General features: G+C 42.9%; 1 protein-coding gene across 1 annotated transcript; it reads left to right on the forward strand.

Annotated features, from left to right (window-relative positions):
• The first annotated feature begins 497 nt into the window (after window positions 1–497).
• GPATCH1 (G-patch domain containing 1) lies at window positions 498–24,814 on the forward strand. Its single transcript, XM_058155410.1, has 17 exons — window positions 498–617; window positions 3,162–3,296; window positions 4,473–4,528; window positions 6,447–6,686; window positions 8,180–8,327; window positions 9,012–9,091; window positions 10,434–10,638; window positions 11,782–12,069; window positions 13,361–13,539; window positions 14,562–14,689; window positions 15,655–15,788; window positions 16,740–16,912; window positions 17,587–17,806; window positions 18,949–19,053; window positions 20,001–20,086; window positions 21,317–21,465; window positions 24,545–24,814. Exons 1-17 carry the CDS (start codon window positions 542–544, stop codon window positions 24,573–24,575), a joined length of 2,433 nt encoding a protein of 810 aa, XP_058011393.1. The 5' UTR covers window positions 498–541; the 3' UTR covers window positions 24,576–24,814.
• Window positions 24,815–26,752: the final 1,938 nt, after the last annotated feature.

The raw sequence follows: 26,752 nt of genomic DNA on the forward strand, positions 1-26,752 counted from the left end.
ACAGACCACACCTCCTCTTGTTTCCCACCGCCCAAAAAAAAAAAAAAAAAAGGCAAAATCTAACTTTACATAGATCAGGATTTATTTAGATGAGGGATTTAAAAAAAAAAAGAGCTCTATTTTGAGATCATTCGGGCACGTCCAGCTTCAGCCCTGCCCTCCGGCAACCTCAACCGACGGAACGTTTCCCGTTCACAACAACAACAACAGACGCTAAGTACAGCTCTCCCGCGTGAGCAGGGGGTTGGACTAGATGACCTCCAAGGTCCCTTCCGACACTGTTAACTGTTAGCAACCCGCTTCGCCAAATCCCGCAAGAGCTTGGCTTCAGCGCGCGCACGCGCGCTCGAACCAAACGCAGCGCGCGCGACTCCCTCCCTCCCTCCCTCCGTCACCTTGGAAACGGCCGCGCCTCCTCTCGGGGCTGCGCGCGCGCCACCGGTGGGGCGGGGCGGGGTGGGTGGGTGGGAGTGAGAAGCGATGGCTGACCGATCAGGCCCCGCCTCCTGCCCCGCCTCTTCCTTCAGAGACCTGCCCCAAGATGGCGGCTGGCAGCAGCGACGAGGAGGACGAGGAGCTGGTGAGCGTCGGGACCCCGCTGGAGCTGCTGGAGGAAGGTAAATCCGCCTGTCCCGTCTCCTTTGGTGGGGTGGGAGGGGAAGAGGCCAAGAAAAAGAGGGATGGTCTCCCTCCCGAGTCTCTTTTTTCCGTTAGTTTGGGGAGAAACAGCCTGACCCCCCCTCCTTCAACCCGGTGCCCTCCGCGGGGTCCTTGGTTGTTCTCTGAACTTGGTGGTTTGCTAGTACAAATGTTGTTGTTGCCCAACTAGGTCATCATCATCAATGCTGATGGTGAGCTATGCGCTGGTGATGCTACCTAGTGGGTCTGTGGGGTGCTTGATGGTGCTTTCTGAGCTTGGTTGGGTTTTTTTCTTGCAGGCGTTTCATTACCTGACTAGGTAACATCATCAGTGCTGGAAGAAAGGAGGGTTTGCAGGGAGGAAAAGGTGGAGGACTGTGGGGTCCTTGGTGCTCTCTTAGGTGGTGTTGTTTTTTTGCAGACGTTTCATTACCTGACTAGGTAACATCATCAGTGCTGGAAGAAAGGAGGATTTCAGAGAGGAAAAGGAGGAGGACTGTGGGGTTCTTGGTGCTGTCTTAGGTTTCTTTTTTTTTGCAGACGTTTCATTACCTGACTAGGTAACATCATCAGTGCTGGAAGAAAGGAGGGTTTGCGGGGAGGAAGGGGAGGAGGACTGTGGGGTCCTTGATGCTCTCTTAGTTTTTATGAAACTAAGTTTTATATTTATATTTACACTATATACATATATATAAGTTTTATATTTATATTCTCTTTGTTTTAATGAAACGTTTTTGCAGACGTTTCATTACCTGACTAGGTAACATAATCAGTGCTGGAAGAAAGGAGAGTTTCAGAGAGGAAAAGGAGGGGGACTGTGGGGTCCTTGGTGCTCTCTTAGTTTTTTTTTCTTGCATAGGTTTCATTACCTGACTAGGTAACATCATCAGTGCTGGAAGAAAGGAGGGTTTGCAAGGGGCAGGGAGGAGGACTGTGGGGTCCTTGGTGCTCTCTTAGGGATTTTTTTTCTTGCAGAGGTTTCATTGCCTGATTAGGTAACATCATCAGTGCTGGAAGAAAGGAGAGTTTCAGGGAGGAAACAGAGGAGGACTGGGGGGTCCTTGGTGCTCTCTTAGGGGTATTTTTGCAGGCGTTTTATTATCTGACTAGGTAACATCATCAGTGCTAGAAGAAAGGAGAGTTTCAGGGAGGAAACAGAGGAGGACTGTGGGGTCCTTGGTGCTCTCCTAGGGATTTTTTTTGCAGATATTTCATTACCTGACAAGGTGACATCATCAGTGCTGGAAGAAAGGAGGGTTTGCAAGGAGGAGGAGGAGGAGGACTGGTGTTTTCTGAGCTTGCTTCTTGTTGTTTTTTGTTTTTAGTTTTGCAGACGTTTTCATTACCCGACTAGACTTAGAGTAACTTTATTGTCCCTTTAAATGTACACTAACCGGCATACATTAAAATGAAACTTTGTTGCTCTCAAAGGGCCACCGCCTCCAGTATACATTACATAAACATGACAAATATAAATAAATAAAAAAGTATCCAATAGGTAACATCAGTGCTAGAAGAAAAGGGGGGCTGCAGGGAAGAGGAGGACTATGGGGTCTTTGGTGCTCTCTGAGCTTAGTTTCTTTCTTTTTTTTTTCTTTTTTGGCAGAGATTTTATTACCTGATTAGGTAACATCATCAGTACTAGAAGGAGTGGGGTTTGCTTCACCTTTCTATGCAGTAATTTGCCCTGCTAGTGTTGGTGGAATGTGGTCTTTTAATATAATAATAATAATATTTTAATTTTTATACCGCCCTTCTCCCGAAGGACTCAGGGCGGTTAACAGCCAGATAAAATAACAATCAAATACAATACAATAAAACCAGAATTAAAAAACTTATTCAACTTAGCCAATAATTTAAATATAAAATACATAACATCGTAAAACCCCATTTAAAAATCCTATTAAAAGCCATTTTATGCCGGATCGATTTTCCTCGATCGTTCCTTGATTAGGGAATTGCTTCCTGCTTAATTGTTGTCTCTTGAATGGGGGCCTGTGCCCTCCTTTGGGGACTACAGCCCCCAACTTCTGGAGTGGCAGGGCCTTCAAGCGGTCGCCCTCTTCCCTGCTGCCTGGGCTGAGAAGTTGTAGTGTGGGGCAGTTGGATGACACCCACCCCCAAAATTAGGGAAGGTTTGCTGCAGGGGATGCTCAAGATCGTCCTGGAAGCTGTTTGCTGACTGGGGAGGAAGGAGGCTGAGAGAGGGGGAAAATGGGACATAAGGAGGATGGGTGGGTGGGTGTTTTGCTGCAGCTTTGGAGATAAGTGAAAGTGCCATCTTAAAAACTAGGAGATGGTGAGTTCTAGTTCCATCTTAGACATGAAAGCTGGTCTAATACTCATGTGCATCTAAGCTTCCTTCCTTCCTTCCCACCCTTCCTCCTTTCCTTCCTTCCTTCCTTCCTTCCTTCCTTCCTTCCTTCCTTCCTTCCTTCCTTCCTTCCTTCCTTCCCTCCCTCCTTCCCTCCTTCCCTCCCTCCCTCCCTCCCTCTCTCCCGTCCTTCCGTCCTTCCTTCCAGGTGAGCGCATTAAGAAGCCAATTCCTCTCCAAGACCAGGCGGTCAAAGATGAGAAGGGACGGTATAAACGATTTCATGGCGCGTTCAGTGGTGGTTTCTCAGCTGGCTACTTTAACACTGTTGGATCCAAAGAAGGTTAGTAAATGATCTATGTCGCAAATTTATTTTGTTCCTCTTGGCATAAGGCTAGGCTGAGTTGGGTTATTTTTAAAAACTTGTCCAAGATGGTAAAATCTTGGTCAGTTATAGACACACTGTGTGAAGTTACATGGCTCAATGCATACTGTGACTCCATTGTGGCTTCTAAACCAGGGGTCTTCAACCTTAGTAACTTTAAGGTTTGTGGACTTCAACTCCCAGAGTTCCTCAGCCAGCTTTTGGAGTTGAAGTTTACAAGCCTTAAAGTTACTAAGGTTGGAGACCCCTGTTCTAAATGAGTGTGCTGGATCACGGGAATGCATCTTATTTATGTAATTTTAATAAGAGTTTAAACTTACAGACCAGAGGTGTCAAACTCATGTCATGGCAGTGTCACATGACGTATTGGGACTTTCCCCCCCCTTTGCTAAACTGGGCGTGGGTGGTGGGTGATGTATCCAGCCTGCGAGCCAGGAGTTTGACAGCCCTCTTATAGACTGTCAAAGAGTATAGATACTGCTTTAGATAAAAACACACATACTGCTGATTCATAATGCAGTACTTTCATTTTAAACTTTGCACGCTTTGTGAGCCTGTGTGAACTTTGCAACCCAGTCCTTGCTGACAGTTTGTGGCTTGTGTCGTGTCCCACTCCTCTGCTGACGGCCAGGTCAGGGAAATCCGAATCAGGCGTGCCTCTGCAGCTCTGCCAAAGTCCTAGCAAAGTCCTCAAGGCAGGCAGGAGACCAGAAAGTGACTTCAGCAAGATATGTTAGACTTTGCCTGACTCAGAGAATGCCAGAAAGCAGATCCTTTATATAGGCCATGGGGTGTGGCTCCATGACTCAGCACTTATCCAGGCCTGCCCCTCCCTTCCTTCAATTCTTCTGAAGCGAGGGTCACTCCAGTCGGCAGCTGTTGGTAATTGACCTCCCTCAGGCTCACATGCTGTGGGGGAGGGGGAGGGGTCTAGTTGCTCCGTTTACCTGGGCATGGAGCCAGAGCTGGGGGCTGGAGGTGCTTCCTCCTCCTCAGCCTGTCTGGGCATGGAGCCAGGGCTGGGGCCGGGAGGCATACTAGGACATTCCTCAGCGTTTGGAAGCAGATAAGAAGGCCCCGGCTGCGGTGAGAGCGGGCAAGACACAACAGCTTGTCGGTGCTGTTTGATTACAGAGCCAGGGGTAAAAATATATAGCTGTGCTTTGCCTCCAGGATCCGAAGATTCAGAGGTAATTGTAGAGCTTTTGTTGGAAATTGTAACTTTTTTTTTAACGGAATTGGAATTATTCAATAAATGCCAACTGTTTGTGGTTATACTAATGAGTATTACAATGATTCTTTTAACATCTTAATGCCTTGCAATTTTTAATAAGTGAAGAAACGTTGGCCCTTCTCTTGTATTGCCTTTTCTGCAAAGGCATCTGTAACATCATGAAAGCTTTTAATATAAACAGTTCTGTGCCCTGGATAGTTTTCATGTAAATTATTTTCATGCAGACAGTGACTATAAATAAAGTGGCAAGGAGTAAAAAAAAAATAGTTCTTGTTTACTAATTGCTGCCGATAGTGACAATGGGAAATGTGACAAGAGATGGAAAAAATAATTTTGGGTCCAAAATAACAACAAAAACAGCAACGAAATAACCTTCAATGAGAAACTGATTACAGTCTGGTCAGTTTCAGGCAGAGCTTCTAGTCACCGGGTTGAGCTTATTAAGGCATTTAGCACTTTGTAGGGAAGCACTGAGTCAGAAAAACAGCTCAGAAAGAGTTAGCTTGTTTAGGCCAGGGGTCTCCAACCTTGGCAACTTTTAAGACTTGTGGACTTCAACTCCCAGAATTCTCCAGCTGGCTGTCCTGGCCAGCTATGCTAGCACAGCTCCAGCATAGCTGGTTGGAGAATTCTGGAAGTTGAAGTCCACAAGTCTTAAAGTTGCCAAGGTTGGAGACCCCTGGTTTAGGCAATCTCTTTGCCTTGCAAGGAGCCAAAAGAAAAAAAGAAGAAGAAAACAATTGGGTCAGGAACAGGACACTGTAGGAGAAAACATTGTCAGAATGAGATGGCACCAACCGGCGATTTCACGCTGACCCGATTTTCTTAATGCCCATTTTGTGGGAACCAATCCCAGTCACTAATCAAGGACTACCATTAAAATATTGCTTTGTGGAAGAAGCAGAAAGCGTAGACTAGAATGCTGTGATGTTCTCTGTTGTAACTCTTGTTTTGTTAGAATCTGAAGCAACCTAATGAATCCCTGAAGCAGGCCTCAGACATAATAAAAGTCCAGGGATTGCTGCTGCTTAGAATTGCCAACACATGCAGGGTGGTATTCACTTACCTTCGCTATCGATTCGCAAATGTGAGCTGTTGTGACCCAGGCCTAAGTAGGTAGTAGGAAACTCAATCCGTGAAAAAACAAACAAACTTTATTTGAACAGCTGAGCATTACTTCATTCCCAGCATTGTTCAACTCAAAACAAATTCCTCCCAACACAGATTCCTCAGTTCTATCGCAAACCTTGGTCCAATTAGGCAAACTGCCAAAGGCCTTTCTTAGCAAACATTCAGAAGTCACAAAAATAAATGCAAGATGTAGACGAAGCAGAAGACGAAGCTACCAATGTTGTTTTCCGGCAAAGCCCAAACACCGTTGCTGGTTTGTTTTAAGCCTTATGGGAGGGACCAATCATCTCTTGGCCCTACTCCCGAGTCATCCTCTTTGCTTGAGCTGCTCTTGCCTTCTGGCAGCTCTTCTCATGTGTGTATTAGGAACAGGCTCCTCCTGTTCCTCTGCCTCACTACTGTCAGCCTCTGGAGGCTCTGGAGCCCTGGCCTCACCTCAGCCTCATAGCTGTCCAACTCTGTTGCCAGCTCCGCAGGCTGCTGTCGGACCACAACATGTGGTGTGCGTGCCTTCCGCGCATGCAGAGATGGTAAAAAAACAGGACGTGATGACATCCGGGCGGGTGGGCAAGGTGTCCCACAGCAGCTGCTACCGGTTCGCCCAAACCGGATAAAACCGGCTGAATTCCACCAGTGAACACATGCCACTTCAAAGAATTGCCAGTGGGGAAGAAGCAGAGGCTTAACGTTTTGCCAACTTACCACTGCATTCTAAATAACCTATATTTATTTTTTTTATAAAGGAAGAAGAAGATGAATATCAGCCGGAAAATGTGACTTTTGCCCCCAAAGATGTGATGCCGGTCGATCTGACTCCGAAAGAAAACGTCCATGGACTGGGTTACAAAGGGCTGGATCCCAACAAAGCTTTGTTTGGCACTTCAGAAGAACCCTTAAATCTTTTTAGCCTCGGTTCTGAAAATTCAAGTCATCTTGGGGATGTACGGCATAGTAAAGTACGGAAACTGGGCATTTCAGGACAGGTAAAATATTACTGTCAGTTTTGGAAGGCAATTTTTTTTTTTTTTTGCTTCTTAACTGCCACATATTTTAGCTGGGGAAGTTGGGAGGGGATTGTTGTTGGAATTGTAGAAAGTTAGTCATAACAACATTCCGTGTTCAAGGACATCCTGCACCTGATGGAGATTGCCTGAAGATTGTATCCAATTGAGTGTGAAGAGTTGATTGGACAATGTGATGAACTTGTGGGTGTGGGGCAGGGCTGTGAACTGTCAACTGGGTATGGAAAACCTGGAAGCTTTCAGTTTTGGGTTTTCCCAGTTGTTCCAACATGACATCTCTAATAAATTGGAACTTTGAGGAAACTTAAGCCTCAGAGCTTTATTTCGTTGGGGGTGTTCCTTGGAACCCTGACAATTACACAGGTTCAAATTTGGGACTAGGCTTTGAGAAATGAGCAAGCGAAATCTAAAACGTTAGGAATATTTACCAGACATTACACCAAAGACAGACTTAATCTTACATATCGTAACGGCCACAAGAATTTCATACGCACAAAATTTGGAAAAAAGGAAATACACCAACAGAGGAAGTACTGATAAAGGAAATCTTAGATTAGATTGTGCCAAGATGGACAAATTAACAAAAGAAATTAAAGAAAAGGATGATACAGAATATTATGCAATATGGGATAAATGGTGCAAGAGACTAGAAAAAAATGAATAGTGATGAAAGGGGAGAAACAATAAGTGCAAGATGTCTGTAAGATAGTGTATAAAATGTATAAATTTAATGAGTGATAGGAATTATAGAGTAATAAGGGATAATGGGACAAGAAGGATATAAATATTATAAGGGGAATTGGGAGAAAATGTAAATTTTAGGAGATCACCGCTACGAAACAGTTGGAAAAAGAGAATGTATGTTATGTATTTTCTGTTTGTTACATTGTGTTGTGTTATAATTAATAAACTTATTAAAAAAAAAGAAATCTAAAATGTCTAATATATACTTCAGAACATTTATGATTTATTCACATATAGATACAGTCTGCTATGGGGGGGGGGCCAAGTTGGGAGCTCCTTTATTATAGCCAGTTCAGGCAAATTTAGCCCTCTGGCTTCCCCATTGACTCTGCTTGTCAGAAGGTCGCAAAAGGAGATCGCTGACCCCGGGGCGCGGCAACCATCATAAATAGGAATCAGTAGCCAGACGTCTGAATTTCAATCACTTGGGGGTAGGGGTCTGCAAACTTGGCTCTTTAAGACTTGTGGACTTCAACTCCCAGAGTCCACAAGTCTAAAAAGAGCCAAGTTTGCAGACCCCTGACTTGGGAGAATGCTGCAACGGTCATTAAGTCTGAAAAATGGTCACAGGTCACTTTTTTGAGCGCCGCTGCAACTTTAAACGGCCACTAAATGAACGGTTGTAAATCGAGGGATGCCTGTTCAGTACTCAGGCTTATTTAAAAGAGTGAACGACAAATCTTAACTGTATGCTCTGCTGCTTCTTTTAGGCCTTTGGGGTTGGCGCTCTGGAAGACGAAGACGAAGATATTTATGCAGTCGAATCCCTTTCCAGATACGACAGTGTTCTGAAAGATGAAGAGCCAGGAGACGGTTTATATGGTTGGACAGCCCCCCAGCCTTATAAAAGCAAGCCAGGTCTGGAAAGCTCTGGATATTTTCTCATTGGTTGAGGTTTATTATTATTATTATTATTTATTATATTTGTATACCGCCCATCTCCCGAAGGACTCAGGGCGGTTCACAGCCAATAAAACAACAGAAAACATATAATACATATGAAACAGCAAAAAGAATAGACAATTAAATTCAGTTGATGCCTTAAAACAGGGGTGTCCAAACTTGGTCCCTTTAAGACTTTTGGACTTCAACTCCCAGAGTTCCTCAGCCAGCTTTGCTGGCTGAGGGACTCTGGGAGTTGAAGTCCAAAAGTCTTAAAGGGACCAAGTTTGGACACCCCTGCCTTAAAACTTTTAAATACAAATTTAAAACCCATTTAAACCCCTGATTTAAAAACCCCAATTTAAAACTACATTCAAGCTAGTCCTGCTCTTCGAAACAGCAACGTCTTCAGCTCGCGGCGGAAGGACCTGAGATCGGGGAGTTGACGAAGCCCCAGAGGGAGCTCGTTCCAGAGGGTAGGGGCCCCCACAGAGAAGGCCCTCCCCCTGGAGGTCGCCAGCCGACATTTAGCTGACGGTATCCGGAGGAGGCCTTCTCTGTGAGAGCGCACTGGTCGGTGAGAGGCTAATGGTTTATCAGGAAGTGCCCCCTTATTGGTTTACTTTGAAAGTGCTAATGAATGTATCTATTATTTTATAGGCCGAGAGAAAGAAAAGAAGTATCTCGGGAAAATTTTGGATGGTTTCTGCTTGGCCTCTAAATCAGTAACTCCTACCAAGGTTGGTTAGCTTTCCTTTCTGCCAGTATATCTGCCAGTACATGTATGAAGATGTTGATATTGCTATTGTTTCCTGATTGCTTATTTGTACCCTATGACTATCATTAAGTGTTGTACCTTAGAATTGTTGATGAACGTATCTTTTATGTACACTGAGAATGTATGCACCAAAGACCAATTCCTTGTGTGTCCAATCACACTTGGCCAATAAAAAAAAATCTATTCTATTCTATTCTAAGATGCACTGAATTTTCCACAAGATCTCCAAGGGTATAACATTGATTCTTCAATCTGCCGATTATTTGAAAAGTCGTAGATTTTTTTAAAATACCATAACGATAGTAGCAATGTTTTGTCGTTACTGTTTTATTTTATTCTACTCCAAAATGAAACAAGGGAGAATATCAGTTTTCATTGCCCTAACCTGATCTTTGGAATACCGAAGAATTATTTTTTTTCAAATCAAATCTGCCCTCTGCAGTGTTTTGCTAATAAAAGTCTGCTGTGGCGATCATTTTACAATGCATAAAATCAGGATGTTTTTGTTAAGATTGGCAAAATAGTAAAAAAATAATAATGACAGTGAATGTAGAATAGAATAGAGTAGAATTTTATTGGCCAAGTGTGATTAGACACACAAGGAATTTGTCTTGGTGCATACGGTCTCAGTGTACATAAAAGAAAAGATACCTTCATCAAGGTACAACACTTAATGATAGTCATAGGGTACAAATAAGCAATCAGGAAACAATATCAATATAAATTGTAAGGATACAAGCAACAAAGTTACAGTCATACAGTCATAAGTGGGAGGAGATGGCTGATGGGAACAATGAGAAGATTAATAGTAGTGCAGATTTAGTAAATAGTTTGACAGTGTTGAGGGAATTATTTGTTTAGCAGAGTGATGGCGTTCGAGAAAAAACTGTATTGGGGGCAATGGGAAGCAACTGGTGATATGAGCAGATTGGATTTCAGGTTTGATCGCTACTAGACTTCTGCAACAAATAGCCCCAATATTTTAAAAAGAGCAGGGGACAATTGGTTTAATGTCAGTTATTGGTTTATATCAGTCTTTTCTCAACCTTTGGCAGCTTGAAGACGTGTGGACTTCAACTCCCAGAATTTCCCAGCTAGCAAAGAATTCTACAGAATTCTTTCCTAGCTGGGGAATTCTGGGGAGTTGAAGTTCACACATCTTCAAGCTGCCAAGGTTGAAAAACACTGGTTTATACACTTGAGCTCAGATTTAATTTTGCCTAATTCCCCATGTCCAGTATGTAATGACTCGCTTGTCTGCAAGCAAGACAAACATTTTGTCTTCTCTTGGTTTTTCCATAAAGACGTATCCTCCTCCAGACCTGCCAAGAAACTACAGACCAATCCATTACTTTCGACCTGTGATAAAAGCTACCGCTGAAAACTCCCACTTGCTGCAAGCCTTGGCAGAATCCACAGGGAAGCTTCTGAGCGATGCAGCAGTCCAAAGCAGACACCAGAAAACCGCTTCCGAGAGAAGGGAAGTGCTGGGCGAAACTGCTCTGAAAGGTATCCAGTATCCTGATGTTACTTCGCACGATGTATGTCCTCTACTTCAGGGGTCCCACCCCCACCCCAGGCCATGGATCGGCACCGGGCTGTGGCATGCCAGAAACTGGGCCACGCAAACAAGCGAAGCCCCATGCACAGGATGCAGGCAACATGAGAAACCACTCCCCCTTCCGGTCCATGGAAAAACTTCTTTCCATGGAACTGGTCCCTGGTGCCCCAAAGGTTTGGGGGCGCTGGTCTACCTGGAATCTGCAATCATTTTGTTCTGACTTATTTTTTTGTAGGCATTTTTGGTTGTCTTTTTTTAATTTAATTATATCTATCTATCTATCTATCTATCTATCTATCTATCTATCTATCTATCTATCTATCTATCTATCTATATCTATCTATATCTGTCTGCCTGCCTGCCTGCCTGCCTCTCTCTCTCTCTCTCTCTCTCTCTCTCTCTCTCTCTCTCTCTCTCTCTTATCTATCTATCTATCTATCTTTCTGTCTGTCTGTCTATCTATCCTATCCTATCCCTTATCTATCTCTCTATATCTCTTCTCTTTCTTTCTTTCTGTCTATATCTATCTATCTATCTATCTATCTATCTATCTATCTATCTATCTATCTATCTATCTATCTATCTATCGTACACTGAGAGCATATGCACCAAGACAAATTCCTTGTGTGTCCAATCACACTTGGCCAATAAAAAATTCTATTCTAATCTAATCTATCTCTAGCTTTCTTTCTTTCTTTCTTTCTTTCTTTCTTTCTTTCTTTCTTTCTTTCTTTCTTTCTTTCTTTCTTTCTTTCTTTCTTTCTTTCTATCTATCTATCTATCTATCTATCTATCTATCTATCTATCTATCTATCTATCTATCTATCTATCTCTGGTTCTATCTCTTATCTATCGATCCACCATCTATCTATCTCTATATGACTGTCTGTTTCTGTCTCTATCTCTATCTCTACCTACCTACCTACCTACCTAAATTTAAATATATCCTTAAACATGTATATTTTTAATTTATTAAAAATGGGGGCTTTTTGCAAGTGTTTTGTCTAAACAAGGCAATGTATTCTTGATGACACTTTGTTCTGAACCAAAACAATGTTAGCTATTTATCACGATTTTCTCTTCTTGTTTAGGCCCAACCACATCTGTTCTAGAATATTTGTCGGAGAAAGACAAAGAGAGGATCCAAGAAGCGAAACAGGCAGGACAGCCACAACTGAAAGCTGACACCGTGGTTCAACCATCTGCCTATAGCAAATTCCAAGCGCCTCCTGTCCCTGATATGCCACATAGGTGGCAATTGAGACTGGGGTCCCAGTTAAGTACAACTGGCTCTACCGACTTCAAACCATTTGCCAGCAACTCAGAAAAGCAAACGAGATACGAACATTACTTAGAAAATCTTGCCCGTGGAAAGAAAGGCAAGTAGCAAATGTGCCCCCAGCTCTTTTCTCCCTTCATCTAGCGCATTTTCATTTTAATTCAAGTTTTCTACGGCGAACGGAATTTAAGCGGGCAGCCCCCAAATCTGAAGAAGCAAAAGAGGCAATGCATAAGTTGTCGTCATGAAATAGACATAGATTCCGATGCTTAATATGTCCAGCATTTTAAAACATTGTCTTCAGTGGCCAGCACATCAAATGTAATCATGTTAGTTATTTCTGTACAGTTATTATTTACAATTGATTCAAATTCTGGTTTGTAAGGAACGTTAAAACATTCTTGCTTCTTTCGTGTATAATCTGCTTGAAAGACTAGTCTAAAACCACCAGGAAACCCTGGTCCATGGTTTATGTAATGGAACATCCAAAGCAGGAATTACGGCTTGCTCCTGCCAAAAAGCGGGAAGAACAAACTCTGGTTTAGGATTCTGCTTCTTACGAGATCAGCAAGAAATATTTGTGCTGTGTTTTGAGATAGTTTTCTTTTTAATTGTTTTCCTTCTTTTCCTTTTATACTGTGTGATTTTATTTGTGTATTTTTTTTTTTGATGGGCTGGGGTTATTTATTGTATTTTTCCAGACTATAAGACACACCTACGAAAAAAGAAGTCTGCCTCTGTCTCTGGCTCCCAGCAATTTACCTCCTTACAGCAAACAGCCTGTTTCTGTTTCAGTTTCAGCACAACCTGATTAGCACAAGAAAAAAAGATCTGCCTCTGCCTCCCAGCAATTTGCCTCCTTGCAGCAAACAGCGGAGGCTGAAAGTGGGGCGTCCAGAGGCAGCAATAGGCAATGGCAATCCATTGAAACAGCTGAAACAGCTGATGGTCGGGAGGCCAATCCAACCAACGATCAGCTGCTTGTGCTAATCAGGCTGTGCTGAAGCTGAAATGGGCTGTTTGCTGTTTGCTACAAGGAGGCAAATTGCTGGGAGCCAAAGGTTGAGGGCTGATGTGTAGGCGGGGCTACATTCAGTGGATAAGACACACCCACATTTTCAACCTCTTTTGGGGGGGAAGTGCGTCTTATACTCTGAAAAATGCAATAGTTAAGGTGTGGGGGGCATATACCTTTGTTAAAAAAAAATTAGAAGATCCTCTTTGATTTTTCATGCTTCTGCTGAGTCTATTTTCTGTCATTCTTGGTTTTGCTTTTGCTGGAAATCTGTGCATCTATAAACTATTTCATTCGTTTCTCTTCAACATTATTGAGCCAGTATTATTGATTTGTATTTTTTTGCTTGCTTTTTAAATTTTTCTTGCCCTAATAGATATGCCAGAAAGCTGTTTAGATTCCAATATGACGGAATGGGAACGCGGTAGAGAACGGGAAGAATTCGCTCGCGCTGCTGCCTTCTACAAAACCTCCAGCTCGATTTTGTCTTCAAGGTTTACTCCTGCGAAATTGGAGGACGATACCGATAAAATAGACGTTCCTCGCGATGAAGAGGTATGTCCTAAACTCATCCAGGAATTGTTGAGCCAGGTTGATTTGCAGTAATCCTCATGTGATGACCCTAGAAGTGATACAAAGGCGACACAGCCACAGAACCGATATGAGTCCCTTTATTATCACCATCTGTGCCCCCAATGTTCCTTTCAACTCTCTGGCCTGGAGAGAGCTCTTCCACCAACCTGTAATAGTCTTTGGCTGGCAATACTTCAGTCCCAAATATTGTAAGCAGAAAACTTCTAACAAAAAATCCAAAGGCAAGACAAGGTAATTAATCCGGCAGGGCACACAAAATAAGGAATTCCACAAGTAAAGTAGCATGGCGGTAAATCAAACCCGTTGGGAGGATGCCAGGTTTCAAATAAACACCAGATAAACTCAGAGTTTGTTCCCAACAACCGCCCCTCCCATTTACCTCTCCTTTTAAACTCCAGCAGCAGCTGTGCCTTGTAAGGAGGATCGGGTCCCTTTCCTCCCTCGTAAGCCATGCAACCCACGTTGCTCTCTTCTCTGTTCCTCCCTGCGCTGCCTAGGATGAGGAGTGGGTGGGCCTTGGTCTTCATCTGAACCCCCTCTCCCTTGTTTTACCTCTCCTCTCCCTTGCTGTGCCCAGCCTGACTTTGCCCTTCCCCAGTTTCTTCCACAGCCAACAGATCCACTCTCTGTCAGCCGTTCCTCTTCCCCTTTGGATTCAGACTCTGACAGGCATGACACCTCAGAGCACTGATTCCTTTCAAGATCATCTCCAAACAAATGCTAAGCGTTCTCACAACACATAGCTAAGATGTAATGCAGTTTGTTTGTTTGTTTCATTCTGTCTGAAGGTGTTGTGTGAACACAACTTGTTTATTAAATAAAAGCACGGTTAAAATTAGTTTACGCAGAAATGTGAACCAGACCAATTTTTTTTTTTTAAAAAAAGACCTTCAGAAAGTTATGCTTTATCCTCAAGTCGGTTATTGCCAAAATGCATGTGTGATAGTTGCTGTAACAAACCGAGAACCACATTGTTATTTTAGACGAATGTTGATGACAAAGAGGCGGCTGCGAAGATGAAGATGTTTGGAAAGCTCACCAGGGAAAAATTTGAGTGGCACCCGGATAAGCTTTTGTGCAAAAGGTTTAATATTCCTGATCCCTATGCAGAGTAAGTTGGTTGAATCCATTGGCATTTTCTAACAAGTATTTTGGGGGTGATAATTTTATGGTTGGCCAGTAGAAGTGATCAGATCTAGGAACTATTGTTTAGACCCGGGGTCTTCAACCTTGGCAACTTTAAGACTTGCGGACTTCAACTCCCAGAGTTCCTCAGCCAGCTTTGGCTGAGAACTCTGGGAGTTGAAGTCCGCAAGTCTTAAAGTTGCCAAGGATGGAGACCCCTGGTTTAGACCAGTTTAGACCAGAGTTCACCAACCTTTGTGGGTTGGTGGCCCAGAGTGGGGGGAGGGAGGAAGAGGGGATGGTTTTGTGGGAGGGGCAGGCATATTCATGCGTGCGTGTTGCTCACACAAGTGGAGCCATGAGCGCCCATGACAACGCTTGCGCGAGTAGGGTGTGAGCACCCGCAACGCGTGAATGGGCTGCGAGTGCCTGTGCAACTGGAGCTGTGCGCACAGGGGCACATCTTAGCCAGCTACTCACATGGCCCAGTGGCCAATAGGCTGCGGCCCACAAGTTGGGCACCCCTGGTTTAGACCACCTTGTTTACTTAATTATATTTTTGACTTATAGACTATGATTTCTTAACCATAAATTTTACATGCTGTTTTATTTCTATACTTGTGATCTATTTTAACACACATTCCTGGAGCAGAAAAACTACCCAAAGTTAGATGTAGAAACTGTGAAAGTGGCGCGGTGGCCTTGAGGTGGAGCTCTCGTCTCCCAATCAGGAGGCCGTGAGTTCAGTCTTAGGAAGCGGTATATATTCCTCTTTCTCTGGGCGCAAAGAGAAAATATATGCTGTGAACCTCACATAGGCATCTGGAAGGGAATCCGGCCAGTAAACGCTCTAGTTCCATTCAGTTACTCCAATTCCAATCTGATGTAAGCCTTGCAGGGTCATTAAAAGAAGAAACAAAATGTAGAAACTCTGCTTTTATTTTTCATCAGGTCATGTATTGTTGGATTGCCGACAGTGAAACGTGATAAGTATTCTGTGTTCAACTTCTTGACCGTTGCTTCAGAGTCTGCGTCAGAGATGCAAAATCAACCGATGAAAACAGGAGTGCAAAATATTCCTACCAGTAAGATTTTTGATTTATCAGAAGAAGATGAATCTCTCTTCACGACCTGAGTCATACATAATTTGGCCAGTCAAAAGTGTAGAAAACAATAATAGAGTAAAAACCGTATGTGGGGCTGACACAGTATCTCAGACTAATATTTGGCCCCTAAATTTAAAAATCCTAACGATCAAAGAAAATTTTTCTTAAAACTGGATGCATTGTGCAAAAGAAAGAAAATGTTGTGACCAAGGCCCAAGTAGTGATTATTAAACACAATTCAGTCCTCAACAAACTTATTTTATTAAAACAGCTGAGAATTAATCCATTCTCAGCTTCATCCAAAACAAAATTCTTAATAACCAATCCCTCGGCCTTATCACCAACCTTTGATGTCTTTGGCAACCTGCCCAAGGCTTTTCTTGGCAAAACCCCCACAAAGTTCAAGAGCATGTGACAAGAAGCACGGAAATCAATGTTGCTTTCCTACAAAGAACCCAACGGCTTGTTGCTGCTTTTTTAAGCCTTATGGGAGAGGCCAATAATCTCCTGGCCTTACTCCCGAGTCGTCCTTTTTGCTTTAGCTGCTCTTACTTTCTGGCAGCTCTTCTTATGTGTGCACTAGGAACAGGCTCTTCCTGTTCCTCTGCCTCTCTGCTGAACGCCTGTGGAGGCTCCGGAGTCCGCGCATCACTCCCAGATGGCCCTGACCCCATCTCTGTCTCTGATGCAGAACCCTCATCCGGGCCTTCCCCTGACTCCAGGACTGACCCACTGTCCTCCCCAGCAGGCTGCTGGTGGACCACAACAGAAAACTTTCAGATTAACAGATTAACAGAGTTGGAAGGGACCTTGCAGGTCATCTAGTCCAACCCCCCTGCCCAAGCAGGAGACCCTACATCTGCCTCTACTTAGGATCGAACTCATCAAGAAAGGGTGATGACCCCTTGGAAATGTCTCCATTTTTTTCAGAGCCAAAGAAGTCATCGAGATGGGATGTGCCCGACAGAGAGAAGAAGAAAGATACTATCAGTGAATTTATAAGTTTGGCTCGATCGAAGGTGGATGTCCATGTTGAGGAGCAACTTCCCAAAGCAGTTGAAGCGAAGGCCAAACATGGGACTGGGGACCTTGTTCCCACTCAGGTAGAATGGCTTTGGTGCTTCTGTTATGTTGAAGGAGTAGGGGGCACTTTCAAGCGTATGCCAAATGGATGTGCGATGAACTCGGATGAATGAATTGGTAGCTACAATATTCTCAGGAGATGGGATCAGGCTATCCTCATGCATTATCTGACTAGGTGGCTCAGTGGCTAGGACACTGAGCTTGTCGATCAGAAAGTTTGGCAGTTCGGTGGTTCAAATCCCTAGTACAGGTTTCCTGTGTGAGCAGCAGTGGTGGGTTGCTACTGGTTCGCCCCAGACCCCCAGACGCTTTCACGAGTGAACTGGTAGCAACAGGTTTTGAAACCCGTCCCTGGTGAGCCAGGGGTTGGAATAGATGACCTCCAAGGTCCCTTCCAACTCTGTTACTATTAATAATAATTACTAAAAATTACTAAAAATAGAAGCTGTGCAGACTCAGGTGACAATTTACTAAAGGAATACAGTGCAGGACAATTTTACATGCATTATTAGAAACGCCTTTATCATGGCATCACATCTTGCATGCAAAAATCAAAACACAAATGCGTTTTGGAAGTGCAGGACACATGTTTTAATTTGCCCTGAGGTTTTGATTTTGAATTTTGAAACCCACCACTGTTTAACTTGGCAGAGAAGTGCATTGTTTCCTTTTCACCTTTTCCTTTGTGGTTCAGCCATCAGGCCCACCCAGTGGCCCAAGTGAAGCTGCCATGGAAGAAGAAAGCCGGCCATCCATGGATTTATTTAAGGCCATCTTTGCCAGTTCCTCAGACGAGAAGTCCTCTTCTGAAGAAGAGAGTGATGGAGAAGAGCCAGCTGCAGCAGCCCTGGAAGGAGAGTCCGAAAACACAAAGCCTTGCGACTCACCTGGGGCCCCATTACCTGTTGCTCAAGGTATTTATTATTGGCTCGGTTCAAACCAGGGGTGAAATGCTTCTGGTTTGGACCGGATTGTCCAATCCGGAGCGATGGTGGCAGGTGGTTCGGAGAACTGCCCGTCCCCCTGCCCAGCTGAGCCATGCAATCATCAGAGGGGTTTTTTTTGGTTTTTTTTACTTTTTACTAGAAAGAGTGCAGAGAAGAGCAGCAAAGATGATTAGGAGACTGGAGGCTGAAACATATGAGGAACGCTTGCAGGAAATAGTTATGTCTTGTTTAGTGAAAAGAAGGACTAGAGGAGACATGATAGCAGTGTTCCAATATCTCATGGGTTGCCACAAAGAAGAGGGGGAGTCAAGCTATGCTCCAAAGCAGGGGTCTCCAACCTTGGCAACTTTAAGCCTGGAGGACTTCAACTCCCAGAATTCCCCAGCCAGCTTTATTTTGCTTTGCTGGCTGGGGGATTCTGGGAGTTGAAGTCCGCCAGGCTTAAAGTTGCCAAGGTTGGAGACCCCTGGTCTAGGTGGATCCTGCAGTCCCAGCTTCCTGTGGTCATGTGATCGCCACTTGCAGCCTCCTGCCGGCTTCCCCATTGGCTGCTTCTTGGAAGGTAGCAGCAAACCTCACAAACAAGAGTTCACATGACCTCATGGATACCACAAAAGTTGCAGTTATGAGAAACCCCTCCCCCGTAAGAACACCTTATTCAGTGCCGCTGTAACTTTGGTTACTGAACGAGTGGACATTAAGCGAGGACCATCTGTGTCCCAACCAACCAGTTTGCCTTTGCAGCTTGTAATAGCCACAAAAGAGGCCACTAATGGCCATACTTGAGGGAGTTGGGGATGCTCATAATGCTCACTCCAGTAGTGTCACGGTGGTTTGATATCTTGGAGCCGTCCCCCCATAAAGTTTGAAGCAGTTTTATGAAATCCTTGATAAAAACCTGAGTCGTCAAGATATTTTTAATAAGGAAAAGTTGATGTGTTTCGGGAATAGGTTCATGGAAATATACCGTAACTTACGGCAGCCTTTATGGTATGTCGGCATTTCAGACAGACTTTGAAATGGTCTAAATGGTCAGTGGGCTGTATAAAGTGATTTGTTATGTTGGCCTTTAAACACGATCTCCATATTTATTATTTTTTTCCTCAAAGAAACTGAAGTTACACCTGAGACTTTTGATACCATAACGCCAACCTCAAAGGAAGTAGTTGATCAAGGAGAATTTGGACCAAGGTTGCCTCCTGTTGCTTATTCTGGTAAAGAGATTTATTAAAAGTTAAATGTTAATTGCATATATAGCGACGCTTTCCATTTTAAAAGTATTGCACACAGGAATCTATCGGCTGTTGGTCTTTTTTGTTTCATGGGCTACAGAAATATCGTAAATTCAAGCTAATCACAGAGTATAATTTTTATTAAAATTCTTGATTTAATTAGGGTAGATACCCAAAACATGCTCAAGCCAACACACAAACTAATAGAAAAACAAGGAAGGATAAAGAAAAAAAAATCGAAAGGCAAAAGTTCAAGAAAAAAAGGTGAAAAATAAAAAGAAAGAAAATATTTAAAAATGGCTTCCTATCTTCATTTTAGCAGCTATATGTACCATTATAAATTTACCTCTTTCTCTAAAGCTACATCATGACTCTTTTTTCTACAATCTACCCTGTCTAATCATCAAAACCATTTGTCACAAGTTCACTTTTTTTTTTTTTCATTTTTACACAAAAAATCCATCAGAGGCTTTTAATAAACATAGATAATGTCTTTTAAGTTACCGATTTAAGTAATTTATAGTACGAAGGGTCTTCAGGGCTCCGAGTTTGGTTGATTTTTGCAGATGTTTCATTACCCAAACTAGGTAACATTATCAGTCACCAAGTACCCTTCATTTCAACCCTGAGCTACAAATATTCTTCTCTCTCAATTTATGCACTTCAGCAGATTCTGTCGTCTTCACCAAGCGTTCCTCCAGAGCGGGTAGTGTTAAATCTTCCCATCTCCTGTCGGTTGTTCCTGAGCATAGTTATATATTCACTAAAAGTGCAGCCAATGCTTGTATAAATAGATCAGGGGTTTGCATCAAGAAATTCAGAAAGATGCTATTCCCGGAGAATCTAAAATAATAACAACTCAGCAGCTTCTGAATAGCTTTCAGTGCATCTTCCTTGAACAGTTCTTCTGTCTCTGACGAATGTTTTAGGCACAGCTGAAGCGGTTGCAGAACACAAACCCCCAAAGATCAAAGAAAAACACAAGAGGAAAGAACACAAACACAAAAAGGAAAAGGTAATTTTGATCGTTTTATTTTTAAACCTTTTCTCCTCAAAATCTGCGTCGGGTTCTCTGACAAAGCTTGTTTTCCAAGTACAGAAGGCGTTTTCTTTCTATTTTGCATTCCCTCCCTCCTTGTTTTGAGTCACGTATATGAAATGGGTGGCCATCTACCTTTGGATAATAAATGAATAAAAATATATTACTTTGAAAAGATGTCGAGGCTTTAGAACAGGGGTCCCCAATCCCCAGTCCGTGAACCGGCACCGCGGGATGCAGGCAACATGTGAAACGCCGCCGCCTCTGGTCCACGGAAAAAAACCTGTCCACAGAACTGGTCCCTGGTGCCCAAAAGATTGAGGGCTCCTACCCTAGAAAGAGTGCAGAGAAGAGCAGCAAAGATGATTATGGGACTGGAGGCTGAAACATATGAAGAATGCTTGCAGGAAATGGTTATGTCTAGATTAATGAAAAGAAGGACTCGGAGAGACATGATACCAGTATTCCAATATCTCACGGGTTGCCACAAAGAAGAGGGAGTCAAACTATTCTCCAAAGCAGGGGTCTCCAACCTTGGCAACTTTAAGCCTGGAGGACTTCAACTCCCAGAATTCCCCAGCCAGCTGGCTGGGGATTCTGGGAGTTGAAGTCCTCCAGGCTTAAAGTTGCCAAATTTGGAGACCCTTGCTCCAAAGCACCTGAGGGCAGGACAAGAAGCAATGGATGGAAACTAATCAAGGAGAGAAGCAACCTGGCACCTAAGGAGAAATTTCCTGACAGTAAGAACAATTCATCATTGTAATGACTTGCCTCCAGAAGTTGTGCGGGGGGGCTCCATCACTGGAGGTTTTTAAAAAAGAGATTGGACAATCATTTATCTAAAACATAACATAACATAACATAACATCAGAGTTGGAAGGGACCTTGGAGGCCTTCTAGTCCAACCCCCTGCCCAGGCAGGAAACCCTACACCATCTCAGTCAGATGGTTATCCAACATTTTCTTAAAAATTTCCAGTGTTGGAGCATTCACAACTTCTGAAGGCAAGTCGTTCCACTTATTAATTGTTCTAACTGTCAGGAAATTTCTCCTTAGTTCTAAATTGCTTCTTTCTTTGATCAGTTTCCACCCATTGCTTCTTGTTCTACCCTCAGGTAGAAAACGGTATAGGGTCTCCTGCTTGAGCAGGGAGCTGGACTAGAAGACCTCCAGGGTCCCTTCCAACTCTCGTTATTCTTTGTGCAGAAAAAGAAGCACAAGAAATCCAAGCACAAGGGCAAGCACAAGAACAAGAAATCGGAGAAGAACAGCAGCTCAGACACAGCCGAGAGCAAAGACAGCAGCAGCAGTGAGGAAGGAAAGACGAATATATCACCCCGGGAACTTTTAAGAAGGTAAGCAGGCCAAGAGAGTCAATATTTCTCTCGTATGCAGATGGACATATTTTTTTTAAAAGGAAGGAAACATTTGCATAAAAGAAAAAGTGACTTGTGTTTCTAACATTGTTTTTAAACTTCCGGATGATCATCTGGATTCTGGAGCCACAAGGTCTAACTTGGGTGGGCTTCAAAAATTTTAGCAAGGGATTCTCTGCCCAGTTGCTGGGTGGGCGTGACCATGGTGGCCGTGACCTAGTCGGCCTCCTGCAACACAGCCGGGGGGGCGGGTAGTGTATTTTTGCCCTCCCCGGGCTCCGGAGGCTTTCCTCGAGCCTCTGGGAAGGCAAAAATGGCCACCTCAGGCTCTGGAGGCCCTCTGGAGGCCAGAAACAGGCCCATTTCCAGCTTTCCTGAACTTCCGGTAGACCCGTTTTTCGCCCTCCCCAAGCCTCCGCGTGTGCCCTGCACTTACCTGCATCCAAAACAGGCCACATAGGGACTCCTGGGAGGGGAGGGGTGGGTGGGGCCAGCCAGGAGTGAGATTTGGGGGTTCTCCAAACTGCACAGAATCTTAGCTAGAGGTTCTCCCAAACCCTTGCAAACCCCCAGCAGCCCACTCCTGGTCTAACTCAAATGTTTCTCAACTTGGCCACTTAAACTTTTGTGAACTTCAACTCCCAGAATTCTGGGAGTTGAATGTTAAAACTCAGTAGGATTATCATCATCATCATCATCATCCCTTGCGGGGTGGATTCTGGGCAACTGAATGGAGCCGAGTGTTTACTGGCCGGATGCCCTTCCTGTCGCCAATGCAGAATCTTATTTAGCAGATAGAATAGAATAGAATTTTTTTATTGGCCAAGTGTGATTGAACACAAAAGGAATTTGTCTTGGTGCATATGCTCTCCGTATACATAAAAGAAAAGATATGTTCATCAAGAATCAAGGATATAAATGCAAAAAAAAAAAAAAGAATCATGAAGTACAATACTTAATGATAGTCATAGGGTACAATTTTAACACTTAATGATACAACACTTAATGATTGTCATAGGCTACAATTAAGCAATCAGGAAACAATATCAGTATAAATCATAAGGATACAAGCAGCAAAGTTACAGTCATACAGTCATACAGTCATAAGCGGAAGGAGATGGGTGATGGGAACGATGAGAAGATTAATAGTAGTGCAGATTTAGTAAATAGTTTGACAGTGTTGAGGGAATTATTTGTTTAGCAGAGTGATGGCGTTTGGGGGAAAAACTGTTCTTGTGTCTAGTTGTTCTGGTGTGCAGTGCTCTATAGCGTCGTTTTGAGGGTAGGAGTTGAAACAGTTTATGTCCAGGATGTGAGGGATCTGTAAATATTTTCACAGCCCTCTTTGATTCGTGCAGTCTGCAGGTCCTCAATGGAATATATGTATTCTCATTGTGATATATTCTCATTGTGCCCGGAGAGAGAAATGTCTGCCTCTACCTAGGGATCGAACTCACAACCTCCTGATTGTGAGGCGAGAGCTTCACCTCTAGGCCACTGCACCATTGCCAGTGAATGGCGCAGGCTGGTAAGGCCTGTTATTAAGAACAGCCTGTTATTTAAGAACACAAAGCCTGCAATTACTGCAGGTTCGAGCCCGGCCCAAGGTTGACTCAGCCTTCCATCCTTTATAAGGTAGGTAAAATGAGGACCCAGATTGTTGGGGGGGCAATAAGTTGACTTTGTAAAAAAAAAATATACAAATAGAATGAGACTATTGCCTTATACACTGTAAGCCGCCCTGAGTCTTCGGAGAAGGGCGGGGTATAAATGTAAACAAAAAAAAAAAAATTCATTAAAACTCAGTAGCATCCGCTGGAGTGATTTTAAAAATGGAGACCACAACAGTGCAGATGAAGGGTTTATAAAGGGTCAGGCAGGGCTTCAGTCATCCTGGTGTCCAGTGCACGGTGTAAAAATTAAATAATGCTGCTATGATTGCCATCTTAATATTTTTTGATTCCCCACTGGAGATCATACTGTCCCCGAGGTAGAACATTATGGAGTTGTCAGTATACTGCTGATTCAACTCCCATTAATGTAGGAAGGTAATTTGAAGCTCTGGGGAATCACAATGGAATTGCCAAGAAGATGCCAATCTGGTTTGCAGTCCGAAGACAAGCTACAGTTCCTTGAAACTTGCTTGAAATTGATCAGAGCAGGGAGAAGGTATTCTTATATATAATACTATTTTCCAAGATCATCCTAACGGTGTCAAATCTACCTGATTTGATTGTGTCATTTCCTTGCTGGAATTGATTCTGAATTAATTGCATATAAAGTGGCAACCTAAAACAAATTATTTAAGGGAGTTAAGTGTTTTTAACATTATTGTTAGATGAATTTTTAACTTTTGTTCTCTCATGTGAATTAAGTGATCTCTTTTTTACCTGTTGGTCATTTTTTTTTTATTTACATTTATATCCTGCCCTTCTCCGAAGACTCAGGGCGGCTTACAGTGTGTAAGGCAATAGTCTCATTCTATTTGTATATTTACAAAGTCAACTTATTGCCCCCCCAACAATCTGGGTCCTCATTTTACCTACCTTATAAAGGATGGAAGGCTGAGTCAACCTTGGGCCTGGTGGGACTAGAACCTGCAGTAATTGCAGGCAGCTGTGTTTTAATAACAGGCTTCTTACAGCCTGAGACACACACACACACACACACACACACACACATTTGGCTTTAATGAGACTTTTTTTTTTCATTCTTTGAATAATAATCAAATCAGTTGATGGTTTCTAAACTTTCCAGCAAACTTGGAAAGATAATCAGTTGAAGGAAGAATGCCATAGGCATTCTCATTATTTAGAAAAACAAGATGAGCGTCAAATAAATCTAATAAATAGATAAACAGTCAACATGTAATTACGGTTGATATTTTTAAATTGCTCATTTAAAAATCAATGTCTTAAGGTTTATTTTCTTAGAATTTAAAAGCCTTTTAAGAACTGATAGAAAGATTGTAGTTTGGCTTCTAGTTTGGACTTTTTAAATTGAAATTATTTTATTCATTCACATATATTTCTTCTCTTTATTCCTCTGTTTATTCTAGGATGAAAAATCTTCCACTTGTAAAGTGGTAGCTTGGATTCCATTTCTGGACGCACAGTAGATCTCCTCTATGATGGCAGATCATCCATATAAAGCATTGTTAATGTCCTGTAAATACAGTATTTTTGTTTTTTTCTTTTAATTTCAAAGTTTCAAAAGAAAAACCAAAATTCTGCACAGTCCAAAAGATTCTATTCCGCGAGGGACAATGAAAATGCTGCATTGTAATGATAAACGCATGAGAAAATTTAAATAAACTAAGTTTACTGATCTTCCACGCGTCGTCGTCAAATATTTTGTTGAGAGATCTTAAGTGTAGAGGAATATTTTTGGAATACATTGGAGTGAGCGAACTCTTCTTGGCTGTGGTGAGTTGTCCCGCAGCAAGTTAGCCATAGCGATTTGGCCATGGTGAGTTGACTGGCAACTTGGGCATGGTGAGTTGTCCCATTCAGGGTCTGGCACATTGGTGAAATCTAAAATTTGTTACTACTGGTTCTGTGGGCGTGGCTTGGTGGGGGTGGTAATGTGACTGGGTGGCCAACTTTTTTTTTTTTTTACTTTTAAAAGCATTTTTTCTACAACCTCTTTGGGCAAAGAGGTTGTAGAAAAAATGCTTTTAAAAGGCTTCTCTGGCGATCCCAGCTGAGCTGGGTGATTATCAGAGGCTTTTTTTTTTATTTTTAAAAGCATTTTTTCGGACTGTCCACATGCGTGCTAGTTGTTTCTGGCTCTAGGGGGCAGTGCTCATCTCAGTTTCTAAGCCGAAGAGCCAGCGCTGTCCGAAGATGTCTCCATGGTCATGTGGCTAGTATGACTCAACGCCAAAGGCGCATGGAGCACCGTTATCTTCCCACCAAAGTGGTCCCTATTTTTCTACTTGCATTTTTTTACGTGCTTTCGAACTGCTAGGTTGGCAGAAGCTGGGACAAGGAACGGGAGCTCACCCCGTTACGCAGCACTAGGGATTCGAACCGCTGAACTGCCGACCTTTCAACCGACAAGCTCAGAGCCTTAGCCATTGAGCCACCGTGTCCTTCTAAGAAGATTAGAAGCACCAAACTAGAAGAAACATTAACCCCCTAAAACAACTGAATGAAACTGTGTCTTACGGTCAAAGCCAGATGCCCGAAACCCCACAATAGCGATGCATCCTACACTGTTTCAAAGAAACAAGCAATCTGGAAAAACCTTCTTAATACACCCCGTGAAATCTCAGCCAATTCCAGGCAGGTCTAGGAGAATCTTGCCCTAAAATCTTTCCACATGATTCTCAGATCTGGTCCTGGCAGGATGGGAAGACAAAAACAACCCAAAACAAAGTTGTCAGAGAAAACAAACTGTTGGGAACAAAGAAGAAAAGAGGTCATTAATCATCCTTGCCAAAGGGCTGGGCGAAGAGCCAGTCTTTGGGGCCCTTTGAAATACCATCTGCAATTTGTGTTCACTGACCCAGTTCTGAGATGCCCAAGGATGCCTTGGATTTTAAAAAAAAATTCTCCTAAAGCTTCACTCTCAAATTTATTCCTTGCTGGGTTTTTTTCCCCACCACCCCAAAGACTCTTCATACAAGCGGTCTTCAACTGAGCCCAAAATTTCTGTTGCTAAGCAAGACGTCCTGTTAAAAAAGAGTTTTGCTCTGATCTTTGGTGCATATGCTCTCAGTGTACATAAAAAGAAAAAATACCTCCATCAAGGTACCACACTGACAACACTTAATGATAGTCATAGGGTACAAATTTAACACTTAATGGTACAACACTTAATGATAGACATAGGCTACAATTAAGCAATCGGGAAACAATATCAGTATAAATCAGTAAAGATAAAATTGACCCCATATCTTAAAATATTCTGAACTCTTTGATTATCAAAGTTAATTATTCATTTCTGCCCAGTCTAAAATTTTCTTAATTACTTCCCCTTCCAGAGTTATTTTCTCTTGCTTTCCAATTTTGCCCAAATACAATCCTCGCTGCTGTTATTACACGTATAATCAAATATATATTTTCTTTACTAATTTTCTCTGGAAGGATACCCAATAGGAACAGCTCCAGTTTTAAATCAATATGCTGCTGTGTCATTTCTAGCCATGTCTTAATTTTATTCCAATAATTTTTAGCTTCTGGACATGTTCACCACATACGATAATAGGAACTGGTGACATTTCCAACATTTAGCTGATTTATCTTTAAACATTTTTGCCAGT

Source organism: Ahaetulla prasina, chromosome 12 (assembly GCF_028640845.1).
Source record: "Ahaetulla prasina isolate Xishuangbanna chromosome 12, ASM2864084v1, whole genome shotgun sequence".
Taxonomy (NCBI): domain Eukaryota; kingdom Metazoa; phylum Chordata; class Lepidosauria; order Squamata; family Colubridae; genus Ahaetulla; species Ahaetulla prasina.

Bases quoted from the DNA above. Each gene is read 5' to 3' on its own strand.
- GPATCH1 (XM_058155410.1), top strand. From the start codon at position 542: ATGGCGGCTGGCAGCAGCGACGAGGAGGACGAGGAGCTGGTGAGCGTC. The intron at 6,687-8,179 runs GTAAAATATTAC...TGCTTCTTTTAG, and splicing joins AACTGGGCATTTCAGGACAG to GCCTTTGGGGTTGGCGCTCT. The intron at 12,070-13,360 runs GCAAGTAGCAAA...TTGCCCTAATAG, and splicing joins TCTTGCCCGTGGAAAGAAAG to ATATGCCAGAAAGCTGTTTA.